Genomic DNA, 24,823 nt, shown 5'->3' on the forward strand with positions numbered 1-24,823 from the left:
GCTGAATGACAACCAGCTGGTCCTCTTCTTCCTATATGCCTCTGAGGAGAGAGGCTACTCTCCCTCATGACCGGAGGGGCCGGCGCTTGTGAAGAGCGAGATTCAAGTCAAAGTGAATTTCTCTCCGACGTGCCAAGAGTTCTCTAAACATGCCCTTCATCCGAAGACTCTAGTCTAGTAAGAAATACTAATTCATCAATAGGCCTAGATGACGCATCGTGCACCATGCACTCTCCATGGTGCTGAAACCTTTGGCTAGGATTTACCATTATGTTTTGGGAGAGGTAGGCTAACGTTAGGTGCCCAGTAACAACTATGAAGACACAACTTACATCAGCCTACGGTATGTTTCTGCTGCTTAGTCATTTGGTCCGTTTGGCCCCCGTGTATCACATTATGCTCATTGTAAATTCAATCTCATGAGACATATCTGCCAAAACCTAAAAGTCCACCCATTAAAAATATCAAACCCCATTAAATCGGCTATAGTCTAATGTAGTAGCTTTTTTCATCAGTATTGGGCAAAATTATAAATAGGCTGAGCAATCTTCAGCCATGCTAACAATGTGTGACTGAAGCGCCGACATTTCTATCGCGGTCTGCGGTCGCCTGCTATTCTTCAATAAATTAGCTCATCTAAATGGTTATATTTAGATCAAATGCTTTATACATTATGTAAATATCATTATTCTACATACGTATTCAGAATTACTTTACTGTCTGCACACAGTCCTGCAATTGGATCCTATGGATTCGGTCGCCCTAGTCCCCACAGCCCGGCAGCAGTTAAGCCACATGCATGACTCCATGGCTAAGCACACACACACACACACACACACACACACCCTACGACCCTTACTAATGCATTACCCCCACCACCCCCCTCCCATTTGAGTACATCCCACCCCATATTGCACAAAGGCTCCCACCCTCCCGTCTCTCTCTACTGCCCTCTCCTGGGTGCCACTGACCTGATTACCATGCAGTACTGTGGCCGTATGTCTATGTAAACATCATGTAAATAGCTGATCATGTATTTATTGCATGTAAAGCTCATCTGCAGCCTACCGTGACCAGTAAAGGTAAGGGCCCTGCACGTTTTCTTTTGTCATCTAACTTGTATGCCAGCGTGTTTACTGTAATTTACATCCCTTTAAATGCTTTTATTTTTTTTATTTTTCTCTTTGCATGAACAGCTCCATTGAAAATCGGACACATGTTTCTCATTGCTCCCTTCACGTGTAACAGAACTCACAGAAGACTACATGTGGCGTTATCTCAAAGCCCAGAGGATATGATGGGCGCGTTGTGATCAAAATCCATCTCAACTTGTGTCGTCATCAACAATATATATATATATATATATATATATATATATATATATATATATATATATATATATATATATATATATATATATATATACACGTGTTGCCAATCAGAGTGTGTTTCGCGTGTATGCCATCTATACAGCCCTGTGTATCCATGGACACACGTTTAGGTTGAACACTCCCAGACTGGGTTTGCAATGTCGGGTGTACTTCTGCGTGTACAAAAATAACCTCAGGACGCACACCTGCTCACGAACACATTGGTATACCGATTACAAGATATTCATATATCCAATATATTTCAAGATATTTGTAAGTGCTTTACTATATTCTAGTAGATGTATACGTTTGTTAGGTCTTAAAATGTCCTTTAATTGATTGTGTAACTGTGTTTTTCTCGTCACTTTTTAACACTGATATTCAATGGGTCTATATACCCACAAAGATAACCCTTTGAGGTGTGGGTTCCCCCCCCCCCAAAAAAAACCATTATCTCAGAATTCTATTTTGGAAATCTAGAACAGCATCCTGTGACCAGTAGCCGTTTGTTACACCGCGATTAGAATGTTCAGCTCTCAAAGGTTACAGTCGTACACCTCAAAGGGTCTTGTTTTTTTAATGCACTGCTACAAGCTGGAAGACAAACCTTGTAACTGCACTGGAAGATGCCATGTTTGAATGCAATCCCAAATGGCAAAGGCAAATAAAATAAAAAATACAGTGAGGAAAATAAGGTTTGATACTTTCATGGCTGCTTATAATGGATGATTGGGAAGTAAAATAATAACCGGTCAGAAATTAAATAAAATAAAAACAAAAATTTTGAGACATAAAAATTTGGCAGCATACAAAGTCATGTACATTCCTACTGCTTAAGTAACTGTCTGAGCATCAGTACCAGTCTTCAGAACCAAATATATACAAAGACAAAATGTTGACCAAAAAAGAAAGAAAAAAAAAAAAGGAAAAAAAAGATGGTTAGTGTATCTGGATTATAAGAGTGTTGAGAAAAAATATATACTACACATATAATCACTCAGGCTGGTAGAAAAAAATAAACATGAAAAAGCAGCTTTTCCAAATCACAAAGAATGCATTAGGATACCATTGCACTTTAGTGTTTTGTTCTTGGTGCTTCTCCACCATCTCTCCACCGCCCAGGTAAGACTTGAGTTGTTCAAAGCAACGTCTGACTCCAGATCTGAGAGTGATGGAAAGAGACGAGGACAGAAGCAGAGGACGGAGAGGGATGAAAAAACAAAGTGATGTCATATACTCCCATCCTCGTTAACAAAGTGATGTCATATACCCCATCCTCGTTAACAAAGTGATGTCATATACCCCATCCTCGTTAACAAAGTGATGTCATATACCCCATCCTCGTTAACAAAGTGATGTCATATACTCCCATCCTCGTTAACATAGTGATGTCATATACCCCATCCTCGTTAACAAAGTGATGTCATATACCCCATCCTCGTTAACAAAGTGATGTCATATACCCCATCCTCGTTAACAAAGTGATGTCATATACTCCCATCCTCGTTAACAAAGTGATGTCATATACCCCATCCTCGTTAACAAAGTGATGTCATATACCCCATCCTCGTTAAAAAAGTGATGTCATATACCCCATCCTCGTTAACAAAGTGATGTCATATACCCCATCCTCGTTAACAAAGTGATGTCATATACCCCATCCTCGTTAACAAAGTGATGTCATATACCCCATCCTCGTTAACAAAGTGATGTCATATACCCCATCCTCATTAAAAAAGTGATGTCATATACCCCATCCTCGTTAAAAAAGTGCCATCCTCGTTAACAAAGGAAGCTTAAGAGGAAGGCACTACGGACTTCAGTAATTAAGGTAACCAATGGGTTTTATTTAGTTTATTTAAAAACGGTCCACTTTTGTTTTGTTCACATTTCCACCCAAATAGACAGTTTTGTTTCTATAGTCTACAAGCTGAATACATTCCCTACCTCATATAACATTTGGCAAACTTGTAATGAGTCCAACCTCCTTTGATCGACATGCGGTTAGCTTTCGACCACCAATCAAATGGAAGCACAAGAGCATGTTTAAACACTCCCACGTCTGTGCAGCCTCATACGTGTGTTGGAAGACGTGATACACGCCCACTTTCAAGGACACCTTCCTCTTACTGTGAGCTATAGTGCCCAAAACGCCATTGGATACCTTTTAAAAGTAATAACCTCGAACATTTTCATATAATTCTATTATTTTAGAATGCCGCCACTCTCTATTGCCAACTGATATAACACAATAGATTCTACCTATAACCAGTTCATGAATGTTTTTACATTTGCTGTTGTAAACACTGGTGTCTGGTAGGACATTCCTGGGAAAATCATCCGGCACACAGGAAGCGATACATATTACATCACCAGCAGCAACAGCAGTTTGTTCTGAATGAATAGAAGATTAACTCAGTAGTTTGCATGGATTTTCAAGATGGAAAGCAAGTCAAGGCAGTGCAAAACTACAACAGCAATTACCACTCATCACCAACAGATGTCACCAAGGATTGCCACTTTAAAAAGGAAAACTCCAACATTTTGGGAAATTATTAGCTTATTTGCCATCTACCCTGGAGTTAGACAAGAAGATACATACCTTTTATCTTCTCTGTGCATGCATTAGGAGTAGGAAGACGCGCACCGTTAGCCTAGCTTAGCGTCAGTCACTGGAAGTAGGTTCCTCCATTAGCCTAGTTCCCAATGTCTTCCTACTCTTACTGCATGCACAGAGAAGAAAAAGGTATGCATCTTGTGGTCTAACTCCAGGGTTCCCAAAATGTTGGTGTGTTAAGATACATACCTTTTTCTTCTCTGTGCATGCAGTAGGAGTAGGAAGACGCGCACCGTTAGCCTAGCTTAGCGTCAATCACTGGAAGTAGGTTCCTCCATTAGCCTAGTTCCCAACGTCTTCCTACTCCTACTGCATGCACAGAGAAGAAAAAGGTATGCATCTTCTTGTCTAACTCCAGGGTAGATGGCAAATAAGCTAATTTCCCAAAATGTTGGAGTGTTCCTTTAAGCTATGTGCTGTGCCGATCGTCTTAATAATTGAATACCTCAGATGAAGAACCATATAACTCCATTTGAAGTCTTCAGAGGAACCATGTTTTAAATGTATTATCTAGATGGTAGGTTAGAGTGTTGTGTACAATCCTAGTTAAGAGGTCCAAAGATTTAACAAAGAGTTACATGGTTTTTCAATGCAAAGTTTCAATTACTGCTCTGCAATGATGAGCCTGAACAGACTTGTGCAATTTACTATACAAAAAAAAATCTGTTTACTTAATGTCTAATGTCCAGCTTAGCTTTCTGTCCCCTGGCTGCGCACACATGTCTGTTGTGATGTTGCAGCGAAACCCAACTACTAGGCCAGGTGGAACTACCATGCTTACCTGAGACTGGCCCTGTGGCTCTACCAATGAGGAGGCACGTAGCTGTAGCCAGAGGCCCCCTGGGGCCGGTATGTCATTTGATGCACTCCGAGATGCTGAGCGTGCTGAGGCGCGGTCAGCAGACTACCTGGGGACGACACACACAAGCGGGAGACGAGGATCAGGGATCAGAAACAATGCTGTGTCTATATTTGTTAGGTATTTTTATGTTATATGGAATAAGTGTAACTTGTACCCACACACACACACAAAATACACACTATTGTTGGACTGAAATGATCTTTTGATGATCATTATTCATGTCTAGAGGATGGAAATTACCAACTTATGCATTAACATTTTGGAAATGTAAAATAATATTCATTAGGTTTAGTTATTTTCCACAATCTGTGCACGCTATGCTATTAGTTTGAGTATTCACCCCCGAGTCATGAATATTCATGTGGTGTGATTTGATATATACGGTCACTGTTGACATCCGATTGGCCACATAATGTTACATTAGTGACATAGGGAAAAAAAAGTCTACATTGTGTCCAATTAAATTCTCCAAAAACATCCATTCCAAATTATGATACTAACGTTTTAAATAAATAAATAAAATAAAATACAATGTTGTTGGGACCGTAAATTAAACAGAAACACTGAAAAACAGATACATCAATGGAAGTCTATAAGAATTACACAAATCAATGGAAGTCTATATATAAGAATTACACGGATGAGACATTCATTTCAGCTTCCTATGTCATCCGTTGTAAGACGACAACGTTGCTCTCTTACACCAAGCACCTGGATATAACGTCTATAGAAATCTACACAAGCATTGGCTAAGTTAAAGGACCATACCAGTCTAATTCTGACTTCCGCACGGTGGCGTAGTGGTTAGCAGTGCACTGTTGCCTCACAGAAAAAATAACCTCAACACAAGAAGGTCCTGGGTTCAAATCCTAGCAAGAGGTCTTTCTGTGTTGAGTTGCATGGGTTTCCTCCAGTTTCCTCCTACACCATAAAAATAAATGGATGCTGTAGGTTTACAATACTCCTGCCATTGCCCTTGTCTACGGTACTGGCATTACAACCGGAGTTGGTCCCTTGACTAAGGTACTGGCATTACAACTGGAGTTGGTCTCTTGACTAAGGTACTGGCATTACAACCGGAGTTGGTCCCTTGACTAAGGTACTGGCATTACAACCGGAGTTGGTCTCTTGACTAAGGTACTGGCATTACAACCGGAGTTGGTCTCTTGACTAAGGTACTGGCATTACAACCGGAGTTGGTCCCTTGACTAAGGTACTGGCATTACAACCGGAGTTGGTCCCTTGACTAAGGTACTGGCATTACAACTGGAGTTGGTCTCTTGACTAAGGTACTGGCATTACAACTGGAGTTGGTCCCTTGACTAAGGTACTGGCATTACAACCAGAGTTGGTCTCTTGACTAAGGTACTGGCATTACAACCGGAGTTGGTCTCTTGACTAAGGTACTGGCATTACAACCGGAGTTGGTCTCTTGACTAAGGTACTGGCATTACCACCGGAGTTGGTCTCTTGACTAAGGTACTGGCATTACAACTGGAGTTGGTCCCTTGACTAAGGTACTGGCATTACAACTAGAGTTGGTCCCTTGACTAAGGTACTGGCATTACAACTGGAGTTGGTCCCTTGACTAAGGTACTGGCATTACAACTAGAGTTGGTCCCTTGACTAAGGTACTGGCATTACAACCGGAGTTGGTCCCTGGGTGTGTGGCGGCCCAGTGCTCCCGTCAGGATCCACACGACAGAGTACCTCCAGTACCTTCCTTTTTGATGACTATATTATGGTCCTCATCTGAGGAGGTTTAGCGCGTGAGCTCTCTCACGTCACTGTTTCTACGCGAGACAACATCTCAGGGGCGACTACAGCACAATTAAATTAAAAAAAAATTGGTGAACAGGGCGCCCTCATGGCGCACGGCATAGTGCCTCGCACACCTACGCGGCCGTCCCGGGTTCGCCTCCCGCTACCGGGGGATAATTTGTTGCATGTCTTTCCCACCTCTTCTCCCGTTCACCCTCTCCTCCTCTGTCGGTCATGTCTGACCATGAAAAAGCAATAAATGCTAAAAAAAGAATCTAAAAAAATATATTATATAAATATGTTGGTGAACAAGCAAATAAAACCCCATTAACCGCCTTTTTGACGACTCAGATCCAGCTTGCGACAGTAAAGCTAGTCCTAGCTAGCCAGCTCACCAGCAGACATAGCCATGGTAGCGCCGGTCACCATACCCATGGCCACGGCGTTGGAGCGCTGCCCGGGCGCGGGGGCAGGGTAGAGGGGAGCGGGGATGCTGTTGGGCTGCACCACCGTGGTGTGGTGGATGACGTGAGGCTGTGCTGCGTACATCGGCTGTGTGTAGTAGGCACCCTGGAAGATGAGCAGAATGCAGCGGAGGGTGATGGATACGGGGGGGGGGGTGCATACATATAGGGAGAGATGACAAGGGAAGACGGGAAGAGAGAAGGGAAGGGGATTGAGGTCAAGAGAGATCATGATGCAGTAACAATGAGGAAGGAGACTTAAATCAAATTTCTGTCAGTCGGCAATGAGGCCTCTGCTGAATACAAAGATTCCAAGTATTCTGGCCAAAGTTCAACATCCCTCTTACTCAACCACTGTGTTAAAAAGGAGAGTTAAAAGGATCAATAGGAGGCCGCAGATTTTTATATCTCGACGGTAATCCATAGTAATCAAACAAATAAAACATTAGAGAGACACTGAAATGTTGTTCCGGTAAGGGGCAGGCGCTAAAACAATGACATCCAATCAAACAAATGACCAAGTCAAATGATTGGAACACGCACGCTTGTTATGCGCATAACAGTTGCGTGCGTACACAGAGGCCTGCTAGCTACCTAGAGGGCCGTGGCTTTAGAGGCATCCCTTCTGATTGGGAAGTTGTCCTAGTATTTCTAATCAACTAAATTAAGAATTTCCTTTAAAAGGAACACAGCAACATTTTGGGAAATTAGCTTACCATCTTCTCCAGAGAGACAAGAAGATAGATACCAGTTTCCTCTCTGTGCGTTCAGTAGAAAGTTATCTGGCTGCACGTTAGCCTAGCTTAGCACAATGAATGGAAGCGGACAGTGCTAGGCTAACCGGCACTGTCCGCTTCCATTCATTGTGCTAAGCTAGGCTAACGTGCAGCCAGACAACTGCACAACACATGCTGTGCTTGAAGTTCAAGTTCCTTTATTAGTCATTAGTTAAAACAACAGTACAATGAAATGTGTTGGGACAAGAGAACAGCTCAGCTCAGCAGTAGGAGCACTAGACATATGAATATAAAATAAAGTAGGATACAAAATAAAAGTTTATAAAAAATGTAATAACATAAGTATAAAATATAACTATATTACATGAATATATATATATATATACACACCGGTATATATATATATATATATATATATATATATATATATATATGTAGCAGTCCAGGTTCAACAGCAGCAGTCAATAGATTCATATGTAAACAGTGCAGAAAGCAGGTAAGCAGATATGCAAATTGGAATATTCAGGTTTTTACGAGTCGAGAAGCCCGAGGGCCTGGTGGTAAAAACTGTTGCCACGTGCAGCCCTGCTCCCGTATCGCCTGCCAGACGGTAACAGGGAGAACAGTCTGTGTGCCGGGTGACCGTGGTCCTTGATGCTGCCGTGTGCCTCAGGCACAGCCGATGCCTGGCCCTGGGCGTCCGGTGCCAGTGATGATGTGCCGCCTCCACTACTCTTGGTAGTGATTTGCCGCTGCGGGGGGGAACCGTTTCTGTGCTTCATGCTGGATGCCCAACTCCTCCTTAACCCTTTCACTACCACACACTACAGATGGTTAACCCTTTCACTACCACACTACAGATGGTTAACCCTTTCACTACCACACACTACAGATGGTTAACCCTTTCACTACCACACTACAGATGGTTAACCCTTTCACTACCACACTACAGATGGTTAACCCTTTCACTGCCACACTACAGATGGTTAACCCTTTCACTACCACACTACAGACGGTAGTGAAAGGTTAACCTTCTGTAGTGTGGTTGTGAAAGAGTAAGGTTAACCTTCGGTAGTGTGGTAGTGAAAGGTTAACCTTCTGTAGTGTGGTTGTGAAAGAGTTAACAATTTGTCGTGTGGTAGTGAAAGGGTTAACCTTCTGTATTGTCGCAGTGAAAGGGTCAACTCTTTGGTAGTGTGGTAGTGGAATGGTTAACCGTCTGTAGTGTGGTAGTGAAAGGGTTAACCATCTGTAGTGTGGTTGTGAAAGGGTTAACCCCATTTGCCGTGTGGTAGTGAAAGGGTTAACCACAAAACTCATGTGTAGAAGGGGCGGCTGAGTGGCACAGTGGGCAAGGCGCTCGCCACTAACGCAGGATATGCTGGTATCGAGCCCAGCTCTCGGCGTTGCTACCGGCTTGGCCGGTCGTCATACTAACACAATTGGCAAGTGTTAGGGGGTGGGAAAGCCGGTGGGTGGGGATCGGACGTTGTGGACAGCGACTCCTACAGGTCGGTTGGTGCGCCTGTAGAGCAGAATCAGGAAGTATCTGGGGCAGCGTGAGCCATAGATATATATAGAACACTAGATAGCTTAAGGCGGAGTCACCAGCGTCACTGAACCGCCGCCATCTTGGGAGGGTCAGCCTTGAGTGAGAGTGAGTGAGCTGCACAGACAAAAATACTCATAACTCGCTGAAATATTGACGGATTTACAAACGGGTTGGTTTGCTATAAACATCAAAGATGTAGTTATGATACTGCATACGTATAAAAAAAAAGAAATTAAAGATGGTTTTTTTTACAAACCGCTTGAATCATAGCCACGTTAATAATGCTTGTAATAAACCAAACCGTTTGTAAATCCGTCAATATTTCAGCGAGTTATGAGTATTTTTGTCTGTGCAGCTCACTCACTCTCACTCAAGGCTGACTCTCCCAAGATGGCGGCGGTTCAGTGACGTCGCTCTCCATTGGCCGGCAGCGCGGGCAAGCTATCTAGTGTTCTATATATATCTATGGCGTGAGCCTCCCACGCGTTACTCCTCGCCGCTGAGAGATCGCGCTGTTCAGGTGAAAAGATGCGACGGCTGCCTCCTCGTGTACCGGAGGGGACACGTGATGCAAGGCTTCGTCCTCACTGCAGCCAACCAGTGGGAGGCATAGTCTAGCAACGTTCGAGACAGGGGAGGGGAGAATTGAAGGGAGAATTGGCGAGGCGAAATTGGGATGGGAGAAAAAAGACGAAAAAAAGGAGAAAAAGTTAATAAAAAAGAAAAAAAAAAAAATCATGTGTAGAAACGGGGCAACTGTCCAAAGCACTTAGACTCTGAAGTGCACCCAGAGCAAACTGGAGTAGGTTCCTGTGCTTTTTGTAGGTACTTGAAAATGGCCCCATTACTAGTTTTTAGTTTCATGGCAAACTAGCCGGGAGCAGTGTGTCTTCAGCATGAAGCACGGCATGGATTAGGCTTAACCCTTCCACTGCCACACTACAGAAGGTTAGCCCTTTCACTACCACACTATAGACCGTGAACTGTCTGTAGTGTGGTAGTGAAAGGGTTAACCGTCTGTAGTGTGGTAGTGAAAGGGGTAACACTTTGGTAGTGTGGTAGTGAAAGGGTTAATGAAAAGGAGTCTACTGATCAACAACATCATTGGCCAATGGTAAGTAGAAAATAGGGCTGGGGGTCTACTTTTTAACTTTGACCTTGATCAAGGCAACCATTACATCTTTGTAGCCCTGGCCCCATTCATTACTTACCAATGATGATGTTGGCTGGTACAGTCCTTTCTCAGCACAATCCATGCCTTTCCCTCATATTAGCTCCGTCACAAACGAATGCAAAGTCAATGGGGTCACACTCCTGTCTGTACAAGCCGACTGAGGCTCACTGAAGTCTACTCCACAGAGGTGGTCTCACTGAAGTCTACTCCACAGAGGTGGTCTCACTGAAGTCTACTCCACAGAGGTGGTCTCACTGAAGTCTACTCCACAGAGGTCTCACTGAAGTCTACTCCACAGAGGTCTCACTGAAGTCTACTCCACAGAGGTCTCACTGAAGTCTACTCCACAGAGGTCTCACTGAAGTCTACTCCACAGAGGTGGTCTCACTGAAGTCTACTCCACAGAGGTGGTCTCACTGAAGTCTACTCCACAGAGGTCTCACTGAAGTCTACTCCACAGAGGTCTGACTGAAGTCTACTCCACAGAGGTCTGACTGAAGTCTACTCCACAGAGGTGGTCTCTCTGAAGTCTACTTCACAGAGGTGGTCTCACTGAATTCTACTCCACAGAGGTCTCACTGAAGTCTACTCCACAGAGGTGGTCTCACTGAAGTCTACTCCACAGAGGTGGTCTCACTGAAGTCTACTCCACAGAGGTCTCACTGAAGTCTACTCCACAGAGGTGGTCTCACTGAAGTCTACTCCACAGAGGTCTCACTGAAGTCTACTCCACAGAGGTCTCACTGAAGTCTACTCCACAGAGGTCTCACTGAAGTCTACTCCACAGAGGTCTCACTGAAGTCTACTCCACAGAGGTGGTCTCACTGAAGTCTACTCCACAGAGGTGGTCTCACTGAAGTCTACTCCACAGAGGTCTCACTGAAGTCTACTCCACAGAGGTGGTCTCACTGAAGTCTACTCCACAGAGGTGGTCTCACTGAAGTCTACTCCACAGAGGTGGTCTCACTGAAGTCTACTCCACAGAGGTGGTCTCACTGAAGTCTACTCCACAGAGGTCTCACTGAAGTCTACTCCACAGAGGTGGTCTCACTGAAGTCTACTCCACAGAGGTGGTCTCACTGAAGTCTACTCCACAGAGGTGGTCTCACTGAAGTCTACTCCACAAAGCACACAAAGTAGATGAGCTTCAGTCAGTTTGTTCAGACAGGAGTTTGACCCCATTGACTTTGCATTTGTTTGGTGTCAACTATCCAGAGCTAGTATGAGGCACAGCATGGATTGTGCCGAGAAAAGACTATTGATCAACATCATTATTGTTAAGAAATAATAGGGCTAGGGGTCCAAAAATCAGAACCATCACTTTAACTTGCAGATGTTAATGGATCAAACATGTAGGAAAAGATGTTTTACATTTGATTCATGAGTAAATGTAACATAAAGTAAGAATCTTTGGATGGAGGCCTTTTAATTTGACTACAATACTATTTTAGAAGGACATTTCCACTTTTACTTAAACATGCAAGCCATTCTGAAGAAGGTGTGTTCACACCGAAACGTCATGATACGATTTCAGGCTGCCAATAAATTTGAAAAACCTGGAGTGCGTGCCTGGACATTGTTTCCCTATTTTTTATGTATGATATCAGAGGTTACAGCACCCAGTGTCAAGTCTAGTGAGGTGAGCGCGTTCTACTACTTTTTTACACTTTTACTTAAACCCATTCGGAGCTGGAAGTGCTGCTTGCAGAACCGTGGTATGGCTGCTTGCAGTGTTCTAGAGAACCGCGGTATGGCAGAGTGTGAAGTTGATCGGATGAACAGTCCTCGAGATATGCAAAGGACAACATACACAGACTTGTTTACAGTTAAGATGAAAGGATGGGGTACCTCAGACAAACGGCTTACCTGAGCGTAGAGGTTCTGTTGTGGGTAGGCACTTCTGATGGGGCACATGGCCGTGGGGTAGGGGCTAGGGGATGGAGAGTAGGGAGGGGGCGCCCCGTTGGCCTGCGTAGGGGGTACCTTGTAAGGGGTCCCTGTTGTATATCCTGTAAGATAAGGGAGGGGGGTCAGGATTCCGTTTTCAGATCAGTTGCTAATGTGTGACAAGTGACTATTTGGATGAGCAGAATAGCACTGATATAATTTCAGTCTCCAAATGCGCAACATTCTTCCCCATAACATAGTTGGCTGGCTATGTTGTCTGCCTCAGATAAACAACTGTATTTGCTATTGCGGCCCAGGAAGCAAAAAATTATGTTTAAAAAAAAAAAATAAAAAAAAAGGAAGCTGTGAAACAAACACACACACACACTCATTCAGCGCACGTATTTACACAGCGAGACACAGCTAAGGAGTTCAGTTGATCAAACCACCACCATTGAACAGTCTCCAACTCATCTAACAGACATAGGCATGAAAAAGAAACGTATGCAGCGACAGTCATGTTACATGCCACAGCCCAAAACAAACCAAGCATAACGCCTGTATAACTGTAGTCCTCGCTATCCCTCAAGGCCCTCGACACCCTAATCTAAACCTACCCAGCCATTTAATGTAAACTATACCTCCCAATCACAGACAGTTGTGGGCACACACCTACTCCAGCAAGTGTGTGTGTGCATGTGTACAATGTGTAGTACAGAGGTACTGCAGATATTTACTGAAAGCTGCAGTGTGTGTGTGTGTGTGCGTGCATGTGTACAATGTGTAGTACAGAGGTACTGCAGGTATTTACTGAAGGCTGCAGTGTGTGTGTGTGTGTGTGTGTGTGTGCGTGCATGTGTACAATGTGTAGTACAGAGGTACTGCAGGTATTTACTGAAGGCTGCAGTGTGTGTGTGTGTGTGTGTGTGTGCGTGCATGTGTACAATGTGTAGTACAGAGGTACTGCAGGTATTTACTGAAGGCTGCAGTGTGTGTGTGTGTGTGTGTGTGCGTGCATGTGTACAATGTGTAGTACAGAGGTACTGCAGGTATTTACTGAAGGCTGCAGTGTGTGTGTGTGTGTGTGTGTGTGTGTGTGCGTGCATGTGTACAATGTGTAGTACAGAGGTACTGCAGGTATTTACTGAAGGCTGCAGTGTGTGTGTGTGTGTGTGTGTGTGTGTGTGTGTGTGTGTGTGTGTGTGTGTGTGTGTGTGTGTGTGTGTGTGTGTGCGTGCATGTGTACAATGTGTAGTACAGAGGTACTGCAGGTATTTACTGAAGGCTGCAGTGTGTGTGTGTGTGTGTGTGTGTGCGTGCATGTGTACAATGTGTAGTACAGAGGTACTGCAGGTATTTACTGAAGGCTGCAGTGTGTGTGTGTGTGTGTGTGTGTGTGTGTGTGTGTGTGTGTGTGTGTGCGTGCATGTGTACAATGTGTAGTACAGAGGTACTGACTGCAGATATTTACTGAAGGCTGCAGTGTGTGTGTATGTAGCAGAGAAGTAATGCAGTCAATATTTACTGAAAGCTGCAGTGTGAGTGTGTGTGTGTGTGTGTGTGTGTGTGTGTGTGTGTGTGTGTGTGTGTGTATGTGTAGCAGAGAGGTAGTGCAGTAGATATTTACTGAAGGCTGCAGTGTGTGTATATATGTATGTATGTATGTATGTATGTATGTATGTATGTATGTATGTATGTATGTATGTATGTATGTATGTATGTATGTATGTATGTATGTGTGTATGCATGTATGCATGTATGTATGTATGTGTGTATGCGTGTAGCAGAGAGGTAGTGCAGTAGATATTTACTGAAGGCTGTGGCTGAGGCCAGGTACTGTCGGCCCTCTGAGCCAGGGTCCATTGCCAGGTCATAGGAGCCGTCTGAGGCCATCGCCGCCTGAGGCCACCCCTGTTTCATCAGCAGTACTGTCCCACACACACACAGAGAGATATACAGTATGTTACACACATACACAGGAACACACGTGCATGTGCGCTCACACATACACAAGCTTATGAGCACGCACACGCACACAATCATACACAAAATGTATACAAACACACACAAAACACAAAGAGATGCAAAACCACTCACACAGACTATAAGACGATACAAATGGTGGCACGCCTAGCTTGGAGGGTTACACTTGTTCTTTGAAACAGACCACCAGTGACACAGAGTTGCAGTTTGACAGAAATCCTTTTATTGAAAGAACCGGGGAAGAAAGGGGGGTCAGTTGTTCAACAGAAAGTGCTGTAGGGGGCGCTGCCTGGGAAGAGAACGTCGGAGTGTGAATGTAGGCCAAGGGAAAAACAGTGAAAGAACGATCACTCCCGGTTCCAGACGCCACTGTGTAGGAGTGAGAGTCATCTTTCTCAATAGTCTTTTTGTGTCCACTGCACACTCACTCTGTAGGCATTCAAGTGCACTGTATTTCCCACTCTGATACAGAGTGCCGTACTACTTCCCATCCGTTCTTGGCATTCGGTCAGACGGCAGAATTCCACACAACAGTGTGTTCCACTTGTGGGCCAAGAGGCGGCACTGGTAGTCCGTCCAGCTGAGAGGGTCGAGCTCCTCTGAAGGGAGAACAGACAGAGAGGAACTTATAAACAGGAAGGAGGGTTGGTAAATTAAGAGGGAATTGGGGCCAGCCTTGGGCCACACTCAAGGCTTCCCCTCTGCTCCTTGTCGGGGCGGGGAGTTGCACCTTGTGCAGTCGGGACAGGGCGTCAGCGCTGCCTTGATCTCTCCTGTCGCAGCGCGCCACCTTGGAACGAAAGGTTGAGGTATGAAAGGTTGCTTGAAGTCTACCCTCACCAGGATGGCTTTCGCACAAAGTGCCTGCCAGAGGGTCTCAAAGGCCTCCTCTGCCTCATTGGTCCACTCCTACCTGGTGAGCAAACGTGTGCCTCGTTAACTCAAGGAGTGGGGCTGCAAACGGTAGCAACTTTTGGAATAACTAGCCTGTAGTGCCCCACCAGACCCAAAAAGCCTTTTTTTTTTTTTTTTAACTGCTTCTTGGTTCGGGGACTCACAAAGCGATCGTCTCCGCCTTGAGGTTTCACGTTCCCTCTACGGACAGCGAGCCCCAGATACTGCGCTTCCGCCGAGCCAAGATGACCTTTCTTGGGGTTGCTCGTTTTAACCCAGCTTCGCCTCTAGCTGCTGCAGGCTGAGGCGAGTAGACCAATCAGGGCTATGCGCGACCACATCGTCCAGGTAGGCCGCTGGACAGTCTTGATGAAGACGTAGAACCTTGTTTGTCCATCATTCTTTGAATGTGGATGGAGCCCCCTGGACACCAAAGGGGTATCTGGTGAAGGCAGTCTTCTCTTGAGCCTGCTTGGTACCTGCCAGCACCCCTTGGAGAGGTCAATAGCTTGTCAACCCGAGGCATTGGGTAAGCATCCAAGTATGAGATTTCATCCAACTTCTGAAAATCATTACAAAAGCAAGGAGAGCCATCTGACTTGGGCAGCAGGACAATCGGACTTGACCAGGAGCTGCGAGACTCGCTCACACCCAGGTCCACTCTGATCGCTGCTCGTCGAACCTTTACTCGGGCTCGGTTACTATGTCATGGACCACATCTGTCCCAAAAACCCAGATACACACTACAGCACACACGACATGTAAAATCTTTCCAGTACATGGACAAACACACAGACACAAAAGGAAACGAAGACATACACACAAACAACTCAATGGTATCAGAGATGGAATTAAAACATACAAGTACCAAATGAGAATAGGCCTAACGATCAACCCGCTTTTATATGACCGGCGTCATATACATGTCACTAACACACTCATCCAGCAACTCACTATGTTAGTCCCTCTGCACTTCTATACAACAGACCCAACACACAATCATTCAAAGCCATCCTCACTGTCCTTATAAACTACCATACTTGATAATATGTTTCCATCTATTCAAGACTGGGGCGGTATACAGGGCTGTATACTGCAAATTTACAGATGCCGATATTATGAATCTCTTACCGACCTAAGTTTGCCTGTGTCGGTGTGAACAGATAAATGCATTCCTCCAGTGCAAAGGCCGTTTCATTTTGTGGCCCTTCAATTCATCCGAATGTTCAACAACCAATCACATGTCGACAGAAAAACATGTTGGTCAAATGGCCAACATGATGGAGAATGTGGTATTTGTGTTTAAAAAGTGAATTATCTTAAATTTATTGTTACAGGAGGTAAACGCAATTACATACCGTGATATGGATTTCAGGTCATACTGCCTATAGCCCTGCAGGGGGGTCTCTGAATATCGCCGTATGAGCTGGTCGGTGCCGGAGAGACACCCGAGCAAACAACCTTAAAGGTTGCACAAGCAGACCTCACATTGTGATTGGCTGAGCAACATTCAGACGACTGCCAAACTCTCCCGATAATGTACCCCATAAAATAGCAAACCTTCATCACCCTGCTTTGTTTACCCTCATTGGTACCATTCACAGAAATGTTAATGAATTCATAACCTAGCGATGCCTTTTGTCTACTGGAACATTTTTCCATCTTAAAACAGCAAATATGCATCGATAACATTGTTGTTGTGCAATAGCAATAGTACACTCAGTTGTGTAGTATAGTTTTGCAGATCTATGGCACTCAGCTTTTCAGTCTTGTGCTTGCGATGCATGTTAATGTTACCAACCCTTGTTATGAAGAGTTGCTAACTTGCTACTGTATCAAACCCATGCCGTTAACCACACACACACATACACACAATTTGTATTACTATACTTGTGAGGACTATTGACTAACTTCCATTGACTACGTTCATTCCCTCACCCCTTACCTTAACCCATATGATTACATGCCTAACCTTAAAGCCTTACCCCAACTTTAAACTTACCTCAATTCTTAACCCCAACCCCATCCCTGTAAGATGGCCTATTTTAAAGTGGGGACTGGCAGATTTATCTTTCTAACTTTTGAGTCACAAGTATAGTAGAGGGAGAGAACATGTTATTGCAGTGTGTATAATCACTGGAGAAAACCTATGATTGTGTGTATCATCACCGGACAGAACATGTTATTGTGTGTATAATCACCGGAGAGAACATGTTATCATGTGTATAATCACTGGAGAGAACATGTTATCATGTGTATAATCACCGGAGAGAACATGTTATCATGTGTATCATCACCGGACAGAACATGTTTTTGTGTGTATAATCACCGGAGAGAACATGTTATCATGTGTATAATCACTGGAGAGAACATGTTATCATGTGTATAACCACTGGAGAGAACATGTTATCATGTGTATAATCACTGGAGAGAACATGTTATCATGTGTATAATCACTGGAGAGAACATGTTATCATGTGTATAATCACAGGAGAGAACATGTTATCATGTGTATAATCACTGGAGAGAATATGTTATCATGTGTATAATCACCGGAGAGAACATGTTATCATGTGTATAATCACTGGAGAGAACATGTTATCATGTGTATTTCAAATCACCGGAGGAAACATGTTATCATGTGTATAATCACCGGAGAGAATATGTTATCATGTGTATAATCACCGGAGAGAATATGTTATCATGTGTATAATCACCGGAGTGAACATGTTATCATGTGTATAATCACCGGAGAGAATATGTTATCATGTGTATAATCACCGGAGAGAACATGTTATCATGTGTATAATCACTGGAGAGAATATGTTATCATGTGTATAATCACTGGAGAGAATATGTTATCATGTGTATAATCACTGGAGTGAACATGTTATCATGTGTATAACCACTGGAGAGAACATGGTATCGTGTGTATAACCACAGGAGATAACATGGTATTGTGTGTATAACCACAGGGGAGAACATGTTATCATGTGTATAACCACCAGACAGAACATGTTATCATGTGTATAATCACCGGACAGAACATGTTATCATGTGTATAACCACTGGACAGAACGTGTTATTGTGCATATAACCACAAGAGAGAACATGTTATTGTGTATAATAATAATAATAATAATAATAATAATAATAATAATAATAATAATAATAATAATAATAATAATAATAATAATAATAATAATAATAACCACAATGCATCTGTAGGTAGAGGCACCAGGCTAAGATCAGCTTTTAGACATTCAGAGATGGAACACATATGACTAGTCTTTGATCTTCATGTTCAGATCCAATTTCCTCAAGTGGTGTGTGTGCTTGTGTGCGAGTGACGGAGGGAGAGAGAGGGAAAGAGAGAGAGACAGAGAAGGGATTATATCTCCATTGTCTCTCTTTACCATAAGACTTTGCTCCATGTGCACTGCAGATGGCTGGCCCTGCGCTCTGGTGAAATGTGTTCGTGGTTGTGCTTTTACCCAGATGGGATATGTGAAGAAATAAACTCCTACAGTAATTAAACGTAAGTGTGTAGTATGGTGCCACGCATCACTCAAACAATGTAATTAAATAACCCGCCACCACCCAAAAAAGATTGTATTTGTAAATACATTTATTTATTTATTTATTTATACAAATCAACTAAAACGTGTGCACGCCTGTATCGGCCTCTATACAGGTGGGTACCTTACCTTTTACATGACCGTTTCTAGCATTGTGACGTGTGCATGCATGTGTGCGCGTCCTCAGCCCTTACCTTGGGGGTATCCCGGGCTGCTAGTCTGGTATAGATTTGGTGTGTAGGTGGGAGCTGTAGGAGGGTAACCTGCAGGATAGCCTGTAGGGACAGAGAGAACATTCAACTTTAAGCTGTAGGAGGGTAACCTGCAGGATAGGTAGCCTGTAGGGACAGAGAGAACATTCAACTTTAAGCTGTAGGAGGGTAACCTGCAGGATAGGTAGCCTGTAGGGAGTGGGACATTAAGCATTACATCACACGCAGGAGTGTGTTATAGGAATTAGATCATGCCTAGGGGTGGTTGTTAGGCCTGACGCGCAGCGGAGGGTCGTTAGACCCCCCTAGGCATTGGCATGATCTAATTCCTATAACACACGACTACAAGTGGTGTAATGTCTTTTATACAATGGCCGAATTCACCCAACCTTATTGCTATAGAATAAACACACAGTAATTGAAGCATAATGAAGATTTATTCACAAAACCATCCACAGAGAAAGTAGATCCAATAGTAGATCCACTAGTAGACACCAGAGGGAGCTCCACAAACCATGTTAAACCCAGATAGACAGTACTGCTACATCTATACATTTATGACATACCAGATTTACAAATACAGTATTGTTTTTGTAGGGTGATTATAGTTTATTTACATTGAGGTTCTGGGGTCACGTGGAGTGTGTTATACGTAATACCCCCCCCCCCCCCTCCACCCCACCTACCAATCTCCTACCTCCCAACCTCCTCCAATGTACAGTTTCTTCGTCAAATGTATATATTCTCTTTTTTACTCTTCTTGTATCACAAACAGTACTGTATTTGTAAATCTGGTATGTCATAAATGTATAGATGTAGCAGTACTGTCTATCTGTTTGTCATATATGTTATGATGAATTGAAAATGGGGGACCCTGATGTAAACAAGACGAAAGTCTTTCTCTGGTCTGCATCCCCTTAACAATTGTGTGTATTGAGCCGTACTGTATTGTACCCATTCTGCAATCTGGTAATACAATTTTCAATCAATCAATCAATCAATCAAATAACAACGGTTTGATTGATTGAACATTTTACTAGGTAACTTCACTGTGCTTCGTAAACAAGATGTAGCAGTACTGTCTATCTGTATGTCATGCATGTCATATGTTATGATAAATTGAAAATGGGGGACCCTGATGTAAACAAGACGAAAGTCTTTCTCTGGTCTGCATCCCCTTAACAATTGTGTGTATTGAGCCGTACTGTATTGTACCCATTCTGCAATCTGGTAATAAAATGTTCAATCAATCAATCAATCAAATCTGACAATAAATTTAAAAAAACGTCTGGCATTTATTAAAAAAAAATTGCGGTTTTTCTTTCGTTTCACAATGAGTCATGACAAATTAATTACATAATCCATGTGTATGTAACAAACTAACATTCCAGTTGACTATCTTTTTTGGAGGATTCATTCAAAAGCTATTCATACTTCCATTTTTCTATCTATGGCGGATTGATTCAGACAGAAAAAATAAAGTAATTCGGTTGTGGGAGGGATCTGGGGTCATGTGGAAGTACTTGAGTAATTGTACTTAAGTACTGTTTTGGGGGATTTGTACTCTTGTATTATTAGGTTTGTATACTTTGTACTTTTACTCCATTACATTTCAGAGAAAAAATATATACTTTTTACTCCTTACATTTAAAATGCAGACCTACAAAGTACAAAGTACAAATCTCACAGGTCCAACCATTTTAATTAGTATATTTGAATTGTTTATCTGGCCGAACTAACGTTAACGTTATTAATCCTGCAACCGCAGGTAAACAGCCAATCAAATCCCCATCAATGGAAAATGAACCTGCCCATACCCATGCTGATTGGTCCTTGTGCAACACTATAAAGCGGGGATCTTTGATTAAACACCTGCTATCAGAAGAATACAGTCAGATCCGCATTATGCTGTGGTTAATATTGTGATATTATTCAGGGTACTCCAGTATTCTGTCTTTAATATTGTGATATTATTCAGGGTACTCCAGTATTCTGTGGTTAATAGTGATATTATTCAGGGTACTCCAGTATTCTGTGGTTAATATTGTGATATTATTCAGGATACTCCAGTATTCTGTCTTTAATATTGTGATATTATTCAGGGTACTCCAGTATTCTGTCTTTAATATTGTGATATTATTCAGGGTACTCCAGTATTCTGCCTTTAATATTGTGATATTATTCAGGATAATCCAGTATGCTGTGATTAATATTGTGATATTATCATGCTGTGATGTGAATGCCGTCCATGTTAGTTTACCTTCAATGGAGAAGTGCATTAAATAATTTTAATGCAAAAAAAGTGTCCTCTGTTCTTTCATTTCAGCATTATCTATCGCAGAACACATTCCATTGTGGGCAGAGTGTATGCTTGGTTTCATTCCAGCCTTGCCTAAGATGATTTCACTAATTGGCTCACCTCTTCAACTAACTCACCTGGTGCAATGTATAGTTAAAATGAAAACTTGGACCACGATGGAATGAGTTTGAGACCCCTGGTCTATCCCTTTAAAAAAAATTACTTTTACTTTTTAGTACATTTAAAAGTAGGACTTTTTTTTACTTTTACTCAAGTGTGTTTTTAGCCAGATACTTTGACTTTTACTTGAGTCAGATTTTGAGAAAGTACCCATACTTTCACTTAAGTATAATTTCTGGGTACTTTTTACACCCCTAAATAACAACCGGCAACTTCACTGTTTCAGCCAATCAGAATCAAGAAATGTGCATGCCATTGTATAATCTACTTTAAGCTGTAGTAGGGTAACCTGCAGGATAGCCTGTGGGGACAGAGAGAACATTCAACTCGCAAACGGTCTTCTCCTGAGCGACTTACAACACTAGAAGTGCAGCACTAGATACAGTAGAATAAAGTAGACATATAGCATTGGCAATAAGCAGAGAAATACTGAGGGCCCAGTGAGCAGCCTATTAAGTACCAAGGACCAGAAGGGCCAAAAACCAGAACCAAAAACTCTTCCGAGTGCAAATAGGAGAGGGAAACGGTGCAGCAGTGTGACTGCAGGCCTTCCTGACTTGGAAATACGGTCCCACCAATTCGTCTTTATTCACTTCGCCACAATCCTATTTTCGTAGATCCGCTAAGTATGAACACATGTCAACGAGCTGATGACTAATTCACTTCCATGTATTTCAAAAACACAAAAACTACAGTAGTGAAAAACAGTCCCAGTCTGGTCGTGGTGAGCTTGTGATTCAGATACTGGATACCACACAGGCTCCACTAGTGATCATCTCTCTGGCACCCGTTTACAACATGCCATACTGAACACATTAGTCGTCGATATACGTATGCATTAAAAACATGTATTCATTCATTTCCATTATTGTCCACTGAAATAAGCCTGACCTCCTTTTATAATCTCATGAACCGTTTGTCGTAGTTTCACAGCAAGAAAGTTTAGTTAAGGTTTATTCCACACAAATATATGTAAAGTTTATTCTACCCAAATCGTTTTAAGGTTTATTCCCCATAAATAGATTTAAAAGGTTTATTTCCCCCAATAGTGTGTGATAGTGTCATAGTGCAATAGTGTGAAATAGTGTAATAGTATGCTAGTGTAATAGGAATGCAGGGGGATCTGCTTTCATTGGTCTATGTTTACCCATAGTGTTATGCATGTGAGATTATTGACGGGACTTAATTCTATTTGGAATATAACACATAAGCAAAAGTAGCCTACTTTTCAACAAAACATATTATGAATCGACATGCCTCGATGATGTCACTCTTTATATGGCCCATCAATAGTTTTTAAGATCAATAATCAGATAATATTTGACTGGAATTAGTATCTCCCGTTTTTTCTGGACGTTGAAGTCTTCCAGGACACGTGGACCCGACCGGCACCATTCTTTTTTTGGGAAACCCTGCTTTGCAGTCTGGAGTCTGGGCAGGAGACACTGCGTTGTGGATTGTGACGGGAGGTCTTCAGAGGGCAGGACGTGTCGGGAAGGACAGCTCAGTGTTGTCAAGCGTGTGACATGAGGACAGAAGAGATGGCAGGGCATGGAAGGCAGGGCTGCCCGCGTCTACTGTGATAGAACATGTTACCGCATACCAGAGTGGAGCTGTAATATTAATAGCATGCTATATAGTACATGCCGTCTTCTATAGATAGACTGGTGGGGTAAAATAATGTGGGCAGTGGGGAGTGAGGGCACATTGTTGGGGTAATTAAATAAGATACATCGTTGGGGTTATTCAATTAACATATCGCTTGGGGTAATTAAATGGACACGTCGTTGGGGTTATTAAATGGCCATTTTGTTGGGGTTATTAAATAGCCACTTTGTTGGAGTTATTAAATGAGCAGCTCCCATCACAGATGTTTAGTTGAGACTTAGAAGACCTCCAGGAAGGCAGTTTGCCTCATTCACGTTGCCGCATATCGGTTGAGTTTGATAAAAGAAACGGCCACTTTAACATTTTGGTTGCCAGAAACGTAGAACTACGTTTCTGTCGCCCATCGTTGAGTGCCGGTATTTCTTTTATTCGCTATTGCCATTCATAATTCAGCGGGGCACCTTGTGCATGCTGTACTGAATGTGTCTGAGCTGGCAGACGGTCTTATACCGCCCTCTAACGCCTTCGGACATTATTGCACCCAGTTAGAAACGGGTTAGTTTCTTTTCCCTACCGAGCTGCAGCATGGGGGCGGGTCCTAAACACTCCGGCAAAACATACACTTGTAGGGATGGTTTTGACTACTGACCCCGCCCGCCCGTTGAAGTGCAATGCCCAAAAACGTCGGATACAGGATCGCTGTGGATAACTGGAATGGCGATCAGATATTTGGATTATTTTTTTTGCATTACATCAGAGACCAGGTAAGGACATTATATATGAAAGCTTGCGTTGATCTGATATTTATTTCTACCCCGATCGACGCTGTCGGTCTAAACAACATTGCATGCGTGCACGAGGAAGGATAATAATTATGATCTAGCGTTGATTTCAGGAAGATCCGATAATCAGGCGAAAAATTACAACGTGTTTATTGAATTACACAAAAACGCCGTTTTCACGTCTTTTCCCTGGAATGACTCAGAAGTACCCAAACTATATTCATATTCAAAACGGTATAAAACGGAAATGTACGGATGAAAAAAGAATACGTTTTTTGCACGTTGACCAGAAGCAAGTCACTGAGACTCGACGGCGTTATTAGACCCATAGCTATACTATAAAATATAGGTTTAGCTCTACAAACTACAACTACGTTTACATGGGGTTAATGGACGGCAAGGAAGGGTTCACTTCCCGGAAGGGGCGTGGCACTCAATGTGTTAAGAACCAAAATAGTCAAAACAGCAGGCATTTTTGCTCTTATGTCATGCTCAGGTTGGGATCAGTGATCAACCTCCTTACCGAAGCAAGAGTTCGTTATGCCAAACAAAACAAAGAGGGAGGGGGGGGGGGGGCGAGAGAGAGAGAAAGACAGGAGTGTGAAAACAAAAAGAGAAAGACTGCAACGGAGGTATTACAAAGAAATTGAGAGAGGGAAAAAATTGCGAGGGGGTGGATATGGAGGAGAGAAGAACAGACCTGAACAGAGAACATGACTGTGGCGGCTGCTGAGAGAGAAGAAGACTGAGCGGTGGGGATGACAGATAAAAGGGCGCAGAGATGAAGCATATGTCAGCACAACAGAGCGATTGGATTTACCTGGAGGGAATGTGCTCAATTTATCAGCATGAAACAAGGCCCG

General features: G+C 43.0%; 1 protein-coding gene across 3 annotated transcripts in view; it reads right to left on the reverse strand.

Annotated features, from left to right (window-relative positions):
• Window positions 1-1,433: 1,433 nt before the first annotated feature.
• Window positions 1,434-24,823, reverse strand: part of LOC311232876 (protein FAM168A-like) — a 73,575-nt gene continuing 50,185 nt past the window's right edge. For 2 of the 3 annotated variants that reach the window (XM_084319708.1, XM_084319707.1), the window contains 6 exons: window positions 19,074-19,154; window positions 14,236-14,352; window positions 12,404-12,546; window positions 7,006-7,180; window positions 4,769-4,895; window positions 1,434-2,532 (listed from right to left, as the gene is read on the reverse strand). In XM_084319708.1, coding sequence (XP_084175834.1) covers window positions 4,789-4,895; window positions 7,006-7,180; window positions 12,404-12,546; window positions 14,236-14,352; window positions 19,074-19,154 — 623 coding nt within the window. In that variant the 3' untranslated portion in view covers window positions 1,434-2,532; window positions 4,769-4,788. The remainder of the gene's footprint in view (window positions 2,533-4,768; window positions 4,896-7,005; window positions 7,181-12,403; window positions 12,547-14,235; window positions 14,353-19,073; window positions 19,155-24,823) is intronic. The other variant, XM_084319709.1, reaches the window with a different exon arrangement.

The sequence above is a fragment of the Notolepis coatsorum genome, assembly GCF_963971535.1.
Source record: "Notolepis coatsorum genome assembly, chromosome: 8".
Taxonomy (NCBI): Eukaryota; Metazoa; Chordata; class Actinopteri; order Aulopiformes; family Paralepididae; genus Notolepis; species Notolepis coatsorum.